This window comes from Cynocephalus volans, chromosome 11 (genome assembly GCF_027409185.1).
Source record: "Cynocephalus volans isolate mCynVol1 chromosome 11, mCynVol1.pri, whole genome shotgun sequence".
Taxonomy (NCBI): Eukaryota; Metazoa; Chordata; class Mammalia; order Dermoptera; family Cynocephalidae; genus Cynocephalus; species Cynocephalus volans.
In genome coordinates this window covers 93,389,726-93,403,232 of record NC_084470.1, presented here as the reverse complement: position 1 = coordinate 93,403,232, position 13,507 = coordinate 93,389,726, and the positions used below count along the sequence as shown (strand labels likewise).

At 38.8% G+C, this 13,507-nt stretch overlaps 1 protein-coding gene across 4 annotated transcripts in view; it reads right to left on the bottom strand.

Moving 5' to 3' along the window:
- Positions 1 to 13,507, bottom strand: part of ATG7 (autophagy related 7) — a 262,622-nt gene that overhangs the window by 181,642 nt on the left and 67,473 nt on the right. For all 4 annotated transcript variants that reach the window (XM_063114002.1, XM_063114001.1, XM_063114004.1 and 1 more), the window contains exons 14-15: positions 12,873 to 13,076; positions 11,029 to 11,144 (exon numbers count right to left, since the gene is read on the bottom strand). In XM_063114002.1, the coding sequence (XP_062970072.1) occupies positions 11,029 to 11,144; positions 12,873 to 13,076 (320 nt within the window). The remainder of the gene's footprint in view (positions 1 to 11,028; positions 11,145 to 12,872; positions 13,077 to 13,507) is intronic.

Below are 13,507 nucleotides of genomic sequence, written 5' to 3'. Positions count from 1 at the left end.
AGGAAACACAGCATCAGCTCTCAAAGATTTTATCCCAAATACTTCCTGTCAGGAGGGACAATAACCTTAAATGGCAGGATAGCTAAGGTGGATGACAAACATAAGAGAAGACAAAAAAACGCTGCTTATTTTTCATTTAACCCCAGAGCATTTATACTAGTTACATATGCTACTAAAACTGCACAGAGGCCATCTTTTCAACTGCATAGAAAAGCTCTGAGTCACAATAAACACGATATTTGTATTAATTTGCTTATTGACTTTCTGAGAACTGGAAAAATAAATCTTGCAAACATTTGATTCTCTCCTGCCATATTACAAACAGCATAGCATAGTGATGGAGTTTGGAGCCACACTGGCTGAGCTAAATCCCGGCTTTTCTACTTACTAGCTATGTGAATTTTAGCAACTTTTTCTCTCTCTGTCTCAATTTCCCCACCAAAAATGAAATTAACAATAATAGTTCTATTTGCAAAATATGCATCTGACAAGGGGCTAATATCTAGAATATACAAACAGCTCAGACAACTTTACAGCAAAAAACCAAATAATCCAATTAAAGAATGGGCAAAGGAGCTAAACAGACATTTCTCAAAGGAAGACATCCAAATGGCCAACAGTTATATTAAAAAATGCTCAGCATCACCAATCATCAGGGAAATGCAAGTCAAAACCACTCTGAGATATCACCTCACCCCAATCAGACTGGATATTATAAAAAAGACAGAGAACAACAAATGCTGGTGAGGATGTGGAGAGAGAGGAACTCTCCTGCACTGCTTGTGGGACTGTAAATTAGTACAAGCCATTATGGAGAACAGTATTGGAAGTTCCTTAAACAACTACAGATAGAACTTCCATATGATCCAGCAATCCCACTACTGGAGATATATCCAGAGGATTGGAAAACATCAGGTTGAAGTGATACCAGCACTCCCATGTTTATTGAGGCTCTATTTACAACAGCTAGTTGATGGAACCAAACTGAATGTCCATCAATGGATGACTGGATAAGGAAATTGTGGTATATGTACACAATGGAATACTACTCAGCCATAAAAAAGAATGAAATTCTATTCTTTGCAAAAACATGGATGAGCCTCGAGAAAATTATCCTAAGTGAAACAGCCCAGGTACAGAAAGAGAAATACTGCATGTTCTCACTCACAACTGGGAGCTGAATCCATAAATAAACAAATGAACAATAGAGACAGAGAGAAAGAAAGAAACAACAATCACAGTAATATGTTGAACTTTTAGAAAATTAGAGGTAGAAAAGGGAAGGGGAGGGAGAGAGGGAGGCGGGACTAATGAGGAATTGGTTAACGGACACAAAGAATGATTGCATATTGTAATGATGAATAAGCTAACTATACTGATCTAACCATCACACATTCCACACAATTACTGAAAATCAACGTTGTACCCCACATGCATGCATAAAAATAAATAAATAAATAAATAAATATAGTTCTTTCTTAATAGGTTTGCTATGAGGATTAAATGAGCTAATATTTGTGAAGTTAGAACAGTGCCTAGCGCAAAGTAAGCCCTATATGTGTTTGAAAAATAAACCACAGCATATTTGTCATATAGTCATATGTAAATATCTGTTTGACTTCAATCTGCCTTGACTATCTGACATTTGATAGCATAGTCTTAGCTAGATATTGAGAAAAATCTTAAATTGTTATAATTTTTCTTTTCTCTTTTCTTCCTTTCCTTTCTCTTCTTTCTTTTTAAAAAATTACTAACTCTATTTTAAAAATTAATTTTTGTCTCACTTCTATTTAATAGAAGAAAAATTCATTCTATTGTATAAGTCATAAAGTAAGGTCTCCTTGCTTGGAGAAGATAGAGTGTCCAGACCACAATTGTGCTAATTTTGTATCTAGACTATAACATATATACAATGTGTTAAACATATAGACTATTAAAAGGCCCAAGGTCAAGTTAAATCAAAAACACCAGTCCACTAATTTTCTTCTTCTCACATGCAAGCACTATGAGTGCTTAATAAATTAAAAAATATTTTAAAAATTGGTGTGGCACTTGTAAACGAGGTGTCAGAACTAACTCTCTCATTGAGAATAAATAGAAAAGCTAGACGAAGTATAAAACCTTTTGTTTGAAAGCATCAAAGAGCTACCAAAGTAGGGAAGAATTATAGAGCCCAGATCTGTGAAAGGAGAAAGCACATAAAGGTAAACCAGGCATCTGCAAGGAGGGCTTATCCCTATAAAGTGATTGCCAGCCTCCAAACGCAGTGGCCATAGGGTCAGAAGCTGAACAGTGATACTGATGGACTCATGGGGCTACAGGCAAAAACTGGAGTTTGAGGTCTGCCAATAAGGAGGAACCATGAAAAATATCCCAGGCTTTGGGTTAGAATCACTGGGGGCTACATCCTTAAAGTAAGAGTGAGCCAGAAATAGACCAGCCCTAATTGGATTAAGGGGTTCTAGGACTACACTTAGCCTGGCAGTTTGCCAGAAGGAAATATTAATCACATCGTCTGTATAATTTTTCATATGTAATGTTCAGTACTCAATCAAAAATAACCAAACATATTCAAGGAGTTGGGGAAATGTAAATACTAACTGGATATGTGATGATATTGAGAAATTGCCTTTATGCTATGGAAAATATCACATTTAGTCATCTTGGATTCCACTCACTTGGTAACATTGTTTTACCCCCTCCCTTCTCCCAAGCACCTTTTGATTTGTCTTGTTTCTGAGAACAGTAAACCTGTTCATCTACTGTAGAGTAACTCTGTGACTCAACATTACCATAGTGAGATGTCATTTTGTGCTATTTTGAACAATTAAAGACTTTTTTGAAATTAAAAAAAAAAAGAAATTGCCTTTGTTTATATATGTAAAAATAGTAGAGATACACACTAAAAAGATACATTTTTATGAATGAAATGCTAGGTCTTAGATTTGTTTTAAAATAAGCCAGTGGGAAGAGGAAAAAAATGTGAATAACTATAAATAAATGATGATTGGCCATGTGTTGGTAATCGTTGAAGCTGGGCAATGTACAAAAGATGTATATGTAAATATGTATGTATATCTTCACGCATATATATTTGAATTTTCCATAATAAATTTTTATTTTCTAAAAAATCAGTTATATAAGCAAATAATATGTGACCAAAAGCCAAGAAAAACAATAGACAATAGGAACAGACCCATAGGAGATACAGATAATGGAGATATCTGATAAGGACTTAAAAAAAAAACACAATTAAATGTTTTCAAGGAATCAAAAACACCAAAATCACAATTTCAGCAGAGAACAGGAAACATGTAGAACAAAACCAAATAGAAATTCTAGACGTGAAACTAATGAAATTAAAAATTCAATGGATGGTTTTAACACGTATTAGTCACAGAAGAAGAGAGAATTGGTAAACTGGAAGATGAGCCAAAAGCAAATAGCCAGACTACAGCAAGAAAAGTCAAAATGATTGAAAATACAGAAAAGATTATGAAAGACACACAGGTTGATTCTGACACATAACTGCAGTCTCAAAAGAAAAGGAGCAAGAAAGAATGGGGCAGAAGCAAAATTGTAAGGAAAATGTTACCAAAACTAAATGAATAAAGTACATAACAATAATAATATCTTTTGGGGCTTAAAATATACACAGCATTTTTTAAAATGAGTGTGAAGACACTGCTGGTTGCCTACCCAATATCTATTCTCCTCTTCTACCTTATTACAATTGTAGTTAGAGAAGCAATGTGCCCATCCAAAAAGACTACATTTGTCAGTCTTCCTTGCAGCTAGGAGTGGCCATGTGATACCAGAGTTAGAATCAATGGGTGAGCTCTTTAAAAGGGGGCAGACTGGGCTGGCCCCGTGGCTCACTCGGGAGAGTGAGGCGCTGGTAGTGCCGGGGCCGTGGGTTCAGATCCTATATAGGGATAGCTGGTGTGCTCACTGGCTGACTGTGGTGCAGACCACACCGTGCTGAGGGTCGCGATCCCCTTACCGATCAAAAAAAAGGGGGGGGGGGCAGACTTAGCTGACCACAACTTTTACCCTTGGCCATTCCTTTAAGCAATAGAAGCAATACTGGAGGTAGAGCAGCCTTCTTGTGACCACAAGCTGACAAGCCTCTGGAAGAAAGCTAAGAGTGGCTGAGTAAAAGATAAGAAGAAACTCAAATCCCTGATGGCATAGTGTAGCCTTTGTACCAGCCCTGGACTGCTTGCCTCTGAACAAGAATCTCTGTTACAATTGTATTCTGCTAAATACAATTTCTTTCTTTCTTTTTTTTTTTAATAGGTATTTTATTAGTGAAGGGTATTTTTTTTTTAATTTTATTTTGTCGATATACATGGTGGCTGATTATTGCTCCCCATCACCAAAACCTCCCTCCCTTCTCTCTTCCCCCTCCCCCCCAACAATGTCCTTTCTGTTTGCTTGTCGTATCAACTTCGAGTAATTGTGGTTGTTATATCTTCTTACCCCCCCCCCGGTTTTGTGTGTGTGTGTGTGTGTGAATTTATATATTAATTTTTAGCTCCCACCAATAAGTGAGAACATGTGGTATTTCTCTTTCTGTGCCTGACTCGTTTCACTTAATAGAATTCTCTCAAGGTCCATCCATGTTGTTGCAAATGGCAGTATTTCATTCGTTTTTATAGCTGAGTAGTATTCCATTGTGTAGATGTACCACATTTTCCATATCCACTCATCCGATGATGGACATTTGGGCTGGTTCCAACTCTTGGCTATTGTAAAGAGTGCTGCGATGAACATTGGGGAACAGGTATACCTTCGACTTGATGATTTCCATTCCTCTGGGTATATTCCCAACAGTGGGATAGCTGGGTCGTATGGTAGATCTATCTGCAATTGTTTGAGGAACCTCCATACCATTTTCCATAGAGGCTGCACCATTTTGCAGTCCCACCAACAGTGTATGAGAGTTCCTTTTTCTCCACAACCTCGCCAGCATTTATCGTTCAGAGTCTTTTGGATTTTAGCCATCCTAACTGGGGTTAGATGGTATCTCAGTGTGGTTTTGATTTGCATTTCCCGGATGCTGAGTGATGTTGAGCATTTTTTCATATGTCTGTTGGCCATTTGTATATCTTCCTTATGCCTGCTTAGCTCTTTTGCCCATTTTTTAATTGGGTTGCTTGTTTTCTTCTTGTAAAGTTGTTTGAGTTCCTTATATATTCTGGATATTAATCCTTTGTCAGATGTATATTTTGCAAATATTTTCTTCCACTCTGTTGGTTGTCTTTTAACTCTGTTAATTGTTTCTTTTGCTGTGCAGAAGCTTTTTAGTTTGATATAATCCCATTTGTTTATTTTTCCTTTGGTTGCCCGTGCTTTTGGGGTCGTATTCATGAAGTCTGTATCCAGTCCTATTTCCTGAAGTGTTTCTCCTATGTTTTCTTTAAGAAGTTTTATTGTTTCAGGGTGTATATTTAAATCCTTAATCCATTTTGAGTTGATTTTAGTATACGGTGAGAGGTGTGGATCTAGTTTCATTCTCCTGCATATGGATATCCAGTTATCCCAGCACCATTTGCTGAAGAGGCAGTCCCTTCCCCAGTGAATAGGATTGGTGCCTTTGTCGAAGATCAGATGGAAGTAAGTGTGTGGGTTGATTTCTGGATTCTCTATTCTATTCCATTGGTCAGTGTGTCTGTTTCTATGCCAGTACCATACTGTTTTGGTTATTATAGCTTTGTAGTATAGCTTAAAGTCAGGTAGTATTATGCCTCCAGCTTTATTTTTTTTGCTCAGCATTGCTTTGGCTATGCCTGGTCTTTTATTGTTCCATATAAATGTCTGGATAGTTTTTTCCATTTCTGAGAAAAATGTCTTTGGAATTTTGATGGGGATTGCATTGAATTTGTATATCACTTTGGGTAGTATGGACATTTTCACTATGTTGATTCTTCCAATCCAAGAGCATGGGATATCTTTCCACCTTCTTGTATCTTCTCTAATTTCTCTCAGCAGTGGTTTGTAGTTCTCATTATAGAGATTTTTCACCTCCTTGGTTAACTCAATTCCTAAGTATTTTATTTTTTTGGTGGCTATTGTAAATGGGCAGGCTTTCTTGATTTCTCGTTCTGCATGTTCACTATTGGAGAAAAGAAATGCTACTGATTTTTGTGTGTTGATTTTGTATCCTGCTACTGTGCTGAAATCATTTATCAATTCCAAGAGTTTTTTTGTAGAGGTTTTAGGCTGTTCGATATATAGGATCATGTCATCTGCAAACAGGGACAGTTTGACTTCATCTTTTCCAATCTGGATGCCCTTTATTTCCTTCTCTTCTCTGATTGCTCTGGCTAGTACTTCCAACACTATGTTGAATAGGAGTGGTGAGAGTGGGCATGCTTGTCTAGTTCCTGTTCTTAAAGGAAAAGCTTTCAGCTCTTTTCCATTCAGGATGATATTGGCAGTGGGTTTGGCATATATGGCTTTAATTATGTTGAGATACTTTCCCTCTATACCTAACTTATAGAGGGTCTTTGTCATGAATGAGTGCTGTACTTTATCAAATGCTTTTTCAGCGTCTATAGAGATGATCATATGGTCCTTGTGTTTGAGTTTATTAATATGGTGTATCACATTTATTGATTTGTGTATGTTGAACCAACCTTGCATCCCTGGGATGAATCCCACTTGATCATGATGAATAATTTTACGTATGTGTTGCTGTATTCTGTTTGCTAGTATTTTAGTGAGGATTTTTGCATCTATATTCATCAAGGATATCGGCCTGTAGTTTTCTTTTTTGGTTATATCTTTACCTGGTTTTGGTATCAGGATGATGTTTGCTTCATAGAATGAGTTTGGGAGATTTGCGTCCGTTTCAATCTTTTGGAATAGTTTGTAAAGAATCGGTGTCAATTCCTCTTTGAATATTTGGTAAAATTCTGCTGTGAATACATCTGGTCCTGGGCTTTTCTTTGTTAGGAGCCTTCTGATAACAGCTTCAATCTCCTTTATTGTTATTGGTCTGTTCAAATTTTCTACGTCTTCATGGTTCAGTTTTGGGAGCTTGTGTGTGTCCAGAAATTTATCCATTTCCTCCAGATTTTCAAATTTGTTGGCGTATAGTTGTTTATAGTAGTCTCGAATGATTCCTTGTATTTCAGATGAATCAGTTGTAATATCGCCTTTTTCATTTCTAATTTTTGTTATTTGAGTCTTCTCTCTTCTTTTTTTTGTTAGCCATGCTAATGGTTTGTCAATTTTATTTATCTTTTCAAAAAACCAACTTTTTGATTCGTTGATCTTTTGAATTGTTTTTTGGTTTTCAATTTCATTCAGTTCTGCTCTGATCTTAATGATTTCTTTCCGTCTGCTAACTTTAGGTTTGGATTGTTCTTGTTTTTCTAGTTCTTTAAGGTGAAGTGTTAGGTTGTTCACTTGCCATCTTTCCATTCTTCTGAAGTGAGCGTTTAATGCAATAAATTTCCCCCTCAACTCTGCTTTTGCAGTATCCCACAGGTTTTGGTATGATGTATCATTGTTTTCATTCGTTTCAATAAATTTTTTGATTTCCTGCTTGATTTCTTCTTGGACCCATATGTCATTAAGTAGAATGCTGTTTAATTTCCATGTTTTTGTATAGTTTCCAGAGTTTCATTTGTTATTAATTTCTAGTTTTAATCCATTGTGGTCTGAGAAGATACATGGGATAATTCCAATTTTTTTGAATTTATTGAGACTTGATTTGTGACCTAATATGTGATCTATCCTGGAGAATGATCCATGTGCTGATGAGAAGAATGAATATTCTGAGGTTGTTGGGTGGAATGTTCTGTAGATATCTGCCAATTCCAATTGGTCTAGAGTCTTGTTTAGATCTTGTGTTTCTCTACTGATTCTTTGCCTAGATGATCTGTCTAATATTGACAGTGGGGTGTTCAGGTCCCCTGCTATTATGGTATTAGTGTCTATTTCCTTCTTTAGGTCTAATAGAGTTTGTTTTATAAATCTGGCTGCTCCAACATTGGGTGCATACATATTTATGATTGTTATGTCTTCTTGATGGATCAGTCCTTTTATCATTAAGTAGTGTCCCTCGTTGTCTCTTTTTATGGTTTTTAGTTTAAAGTCTATTTTGTCAGATATAAGAATAGCTACTCCAGCTCGTTTTTCTTTTCTGTTTGCATGGTAAATCTTTTTTCATCCTTTCACTCTTAGTCTGTGTGAATCTTTATGGGTGAGGTGGGTCTCTTGTAGGCAGCATATAGTTGGGTCCTCCTTTTTGATCCAGTCAGCCAGTCTGTGTCTTTTGATTGGGGAATTTAAGCCTTTTACATTAAGAGTTGTTATTGAAAGGTGTTGATTTATTCCTAGCATTTTATTGGTTGTTTGGTTGTCTTAGGTGTCTTTTGTTCCTTGCTTTCTGATTTACTGTTTGGTTTCTGTGTTTGTTGGTTCCTTAGGTTGTAGATAGCGTTTTTGTTTGCTTGTTTTCTCTTCATGAATGCCATTTTTATTATACTAGTGGGTATTGATTTTTCTTGGGTTTTTATGGCAGTGGTAGTTATTTTTCAGGAACCAAACCCAGTACTCCCTTGAGGATTTCTTGTAAGGGTGGTCGTGTGGTAGTGAACTCCCGCAGTTTTTGTTTGTCTGAGAAATATACTATTTGCCCTTCATTTCGGAAGGATAGCCTTGCAGGGTAGAGTATTCTTGGCTGGCAATCTTTGTCTTTGAGTATTTTGAAAATATCAACCCATTCCTTTCTAGCTTTTAGGGTTTGTGATGAAAAGTCTGATGTTAGCCTGATTGGGGCTCCCTTATAAGTGATTTGACGCTTCTCTCTTGCAGCTTTTAAGATTCTCTCTTTGTCTCTGAGTTTTGCCAATTTAACTATGACATGTCTTGGAGAAGGCCTTTTGGGCTGAATACATTTGGAGATCATTGAGCTTCCTGGATCTGAAGATCTGTGATTTTTCCTATACCTGGGAAGTTTTCTGCCACTATTTTGTTGAATATGTTTTCAATGGAATCTCCATTTTCCTCCCCTTCTGGAATACCCATGACTCGGATATTTGAGCGCTTGAGGTTGTCTGATATCTCTCTCAGATTTTCTTCCATGTCCTTGATTCTTTTTTCTTTCTTTTTGTCTGCTTGTGTTATTTCAAACAGCCCATCTTCAAGTTCAGAGGTTCTCTCTTCAACTTCGACAAGCCTGCTGGTTAAACTCTCCGTTGTGTTTTTTATTTCGCTGAATAACTTCTTCAGTTCAGCAAGTTCTGCTACATTTTTTTTCAGGACATTGATTTCCTTGTATATTTCCTCTTTCAGATCCTGTATACTTTTCCTCATTTCATCATGATGTCTAGCTGAGTTTTCTTGTATCTCAGTCAGTTTCCTTAGAATTATCACTCGAAATTCCTTGTCAGTTATTTCAGTGGCTTCTTGTTCTATAGGATCTAGAGTTTGAGATTTATTAACTTTTGGTGGTGTACTTTCTTGATTTTTTGTAACTCTGCTATCTTTTTTTTGGTGTTTATTCATTGTGGCAGGGGGTTTCACAGTCCACCGGTTTGAGACTAATGACTAACTAGGATGTTGCTGTGGTTGCCAATTTCGTATGGCTCCCTCCATGACTGCTCAATTGGCCTCTAGTGCCTTGTGTGTGTGGTTGCCTCGGGTTTGGGCTTCTCCGGGGAGCCACCTTTCTGGTCAGCTTGGACTCTGCTGGGCTGGTGGATCACGTACCACAGGGTGTGTGATCTCTGTTGAGCTTTCACTTCCTGTGCAGGACTTATCCCTCTTCCGTGTGCTCTGGCCCAAGCTGTTGGATCATGCAGTGGCGACCCCACAGGGTGTGTGGTTTCCGCCTCCCTGACTGCGTGTCTCCCCACTCTGTGTGCACTGTGCTGGGCTGGGGCATGTCTTCTGCAACCCTCGTCTATCAGCTGGGCCTTCAAGACCCTGCTCGGCACCGCCTCGCCCAGGAAGTCTGCCAGGATTCTGGTAGGCACAGAAGACCGGTCACTCTGGTTGCCTTTGTAGCACTGTGTAGATCTTTCTCGAGACTTGTTCACCTTTGTGTCCCCCCGGCATAGACCAAATCTAGCGCCCACCTGCAGCCAGCTGTCCGGCAGGTTCAAGCAGACCTGGGAACTCTCCTACCACACTGTTCCCAACCAGAAATTGGTTAGGCTTTTTTCCGAACTGGTGGCCACAGAGACGGTATCTGCCTCCCAGTAACAGGAAGTTTACCGGGGGCCGGAGTCCAGGGTGTAGTGGAGTGACAGTCGGCCCGCCCGTACTTCCTTGCCCTCCCGACACTGGCCGGAGACGCCCCACGCCACCAGCCCCGCCAGAGAACCGCGGAGGGAGTGGGAGGGGAGGCCGGCCCGCAGGTCCCGGAAAGCCCCGCGCCGGGCCAAGCAAGTGGGAAGGCTCAGTGGCGGCCGAGCCGGGCGGAGCTGCCAGTACCTGGGAAAATGGAGGGAGCCCCGGGGCGGTGAGTGATCTGGTGATGCAGGCGGGAGCCGGGTGGGCGTCAGCCCCCCGAACAGGGCTTGGCCATGGGTCACTCACAGGGCTGTGCCAGGTCGGGTGCTCACTCTGCCTCTGGTTTGCTAAATACAATTTCTAACATACATGATTCATGTATTGCCTTATAAATGTTTAGGATTAAGAAGATAAAAACTTACTAATAGAATAAAAGCATGAAGGTCCTAAGGCCCCTACAAATTTTTATTCTTCTTTACTATCAGTTACCACATACTCTAGAAGATATGTTTCAATTTAAAACAACAACAACAACAAAAAACTCTAGAAGAATTCAACTCCAGAAGGATGCAGAAATGTAGCCTCAAGATCACATGACAAGTTCTCTAAGGCCAAAGAAGCAGATCAAGATTTTTTAGTCTTGTGTTTTTGAGAATAGAAGGAGCAATAAAATTCTCAGAAGAGTCATACTGAGAAAAGGCCAAAGGAGACTCTGATGAACAACTTCCTACAAGAGCTTTCTTTGTTTCAACACCCATCTACTAATAGCAAACTCACCCTTCTGGATGCTGCAAAACAGAAACCATCAATTCCACTGCCAGGGCTCCTGCAATCATGGCCAATCCTGGACGACTCACAGTGCACTGCTGGTCCAAAGTCCGATCTCTGGTTGACTGCAAAGAAACAATCATGGACATGTGCTGAAAGTTCTATTCCACTCAACTGTTTGAAGCATGAAACTCCTCCATGATAAAGATATAAAATATAACCAGATGCTCACTATTGGCAAAAAACATCAGCCTCAAATAATATCATCATGTCCCGGGATTATCAAGATAAACAAAATATACGATTTAGGTAACTAAATGAGGAAATATGCTAAAAAAGTATTAGAGGCCTAAACAAATTAAAGATTGGGGGATATCAACCAAAAATGAGGGCTTAACTGCCTCCTGTAGTGGAGCTATGTCATGTGCTCCTTTAACTGACTCAGTTCAACTGTATTGTGCTTGATGGTTCAGAGGCAAAGACACAGAGAAGAATTTGAATGGGGCAAGTGATTCTTCCCTGCCATTCTGTTAGTGCCTCAGAGTGACTGTGAGATAGGATCAATAATTTGCCATTCTTGCAGGCCTCGGTTCCTATGTGCCTCTTACAACATGGACGTCCATCATCCTGAGGATGATCTTAGGGCTTAAATACAAGTATTTTTGTTACAACATGTCTCCAGACACAAGCCTTCAACCAAAGAAATTCCAACCTTTGAACTCTGGACAAATTAAGAGGGTGTTAGGGATAATTTTGACTCTAGTAAAATTTCACCTTATGAACAGATGTGACTTTACTGCAATGGACCCTTGATCCTACTCTTTGGCAATAACTAAATAACAAGACCAGCTGTGTATTATAGCACCACAATGAAGATCATAATGCCATCCTTCTTCACATAAGGGAACGGTTATCTTCTTTTCCTTATTTTCGAAGGACATAAAATCCAGTCGTCCAAAGAGGAATGAGTTATTAAGAAACAAGAGGAAAATAGACGGGAGCATAGAGAAAACATCTCTTTTGCTTCACTGGAAATTATTACCTGTTCTGATAAAAGACCATTCCTACAGACTGACTTAGGTGGTGTCATTTAAGCTGTCAAATGTTACATTTGTACGGTGTGGTGCAGGCTGTTCAAAGCATTTTCACACTGTGAGTTGACAGGGCAAGTATTCTTCCCTCTCCTACTGGTGTTGCCAGATAATACACAAGATGTGCAGTTACATTTCAATTTTAGATAAACAGCATATAATTTTTAGTATAAGTAGATCTTAAATATTCCATGAGATATGCTAAGAATTATTCATTATTTACCAGAAATTCAAAGTTGGCTGCGAATCTTGTATTTTTCTTACTTTTTAAAGTTTTTAAATCTACCACTAAGAGTCACACTGTATTTTTACTTTCTAAATCTGACCAGTCTACGCCCGACTCCCATTTTGTAGCCTAAGAGACTTATTCAGAATTACCTGTGAGGCAGTGTCAAGGCCTGAACTTGCATCTGGGTCTTTAGAATCCTCATTAATAATGCCCTCTTTACTAAGATAAGCACAGGAGACAATGCCAAGTACTAACAGGGACCAGTATATGCTGCAGCTTCCTCACTGAGCTTTCCACTGACATGGTTTGTAGCTGCATTTATACTGGTGAACAAGGAACAACTGTACAGTTGATGATACCAATCAAGGCTCATACTGGGATAATGCCATCTCCCCCAAATTAGAGAATTCTTCTCTTTGTTAAAAGACAATGTTTAAATAGTCATAAATAAAAAGAGCTGGGTCTCTGGGCATCTACCTCAGTGTGCAAGATGGTCACGGGAAATATTTGGAACCACAAAGAAATCCACTTACATCTCCTGGGGCCACCACATCATTGCAGAAATAGCAGCCAAGTTTGTAACCAGGGATATTGGCAAAAAGCGAAGAGCCCAGGAGGTCTGCAGATGCCACAGGGTGGCTTGGACACAAATCCCCAGCTCCCTGCTGCTTTGGTTTCTTCAGGCCATGTCTCATGACAACAAATGTGTCAAATCCCAAGGCAGCATTGATGACCAGCTGCGGGTTTCAAGGAATAAAAGAACACAGTTAAGAGACATATATTTTAAGCTATGGCTAATTTCATATTTGGTCAACATTTAAAAATTTATTTTTTGCATATGAATGTAATTAGACCCCAAAAGCTAGTGACAGTAAATGCTACCCAATATTGAGGGCTTATTAAGTGCAAAGGACTTGATAAGTGATCAACATAAATTATCTCATTTAATTTCATTTAAAACTCCCAACAAATATTTCCCACTTATAGATGATGATACTGGAAGTCAGAGAAGTTAGTTCTATAACTTGCCCAAGGTCACCTAGCTGGGAAGAGGTGGGTGTATAATACCAAGACTATATAGTTCTCAAACCCATTCTTTCCACTACTATGTTATACTCTGGTCATGTCCACAAAGATTTGCTTCTATAATAGCTTTATCGAGATATAA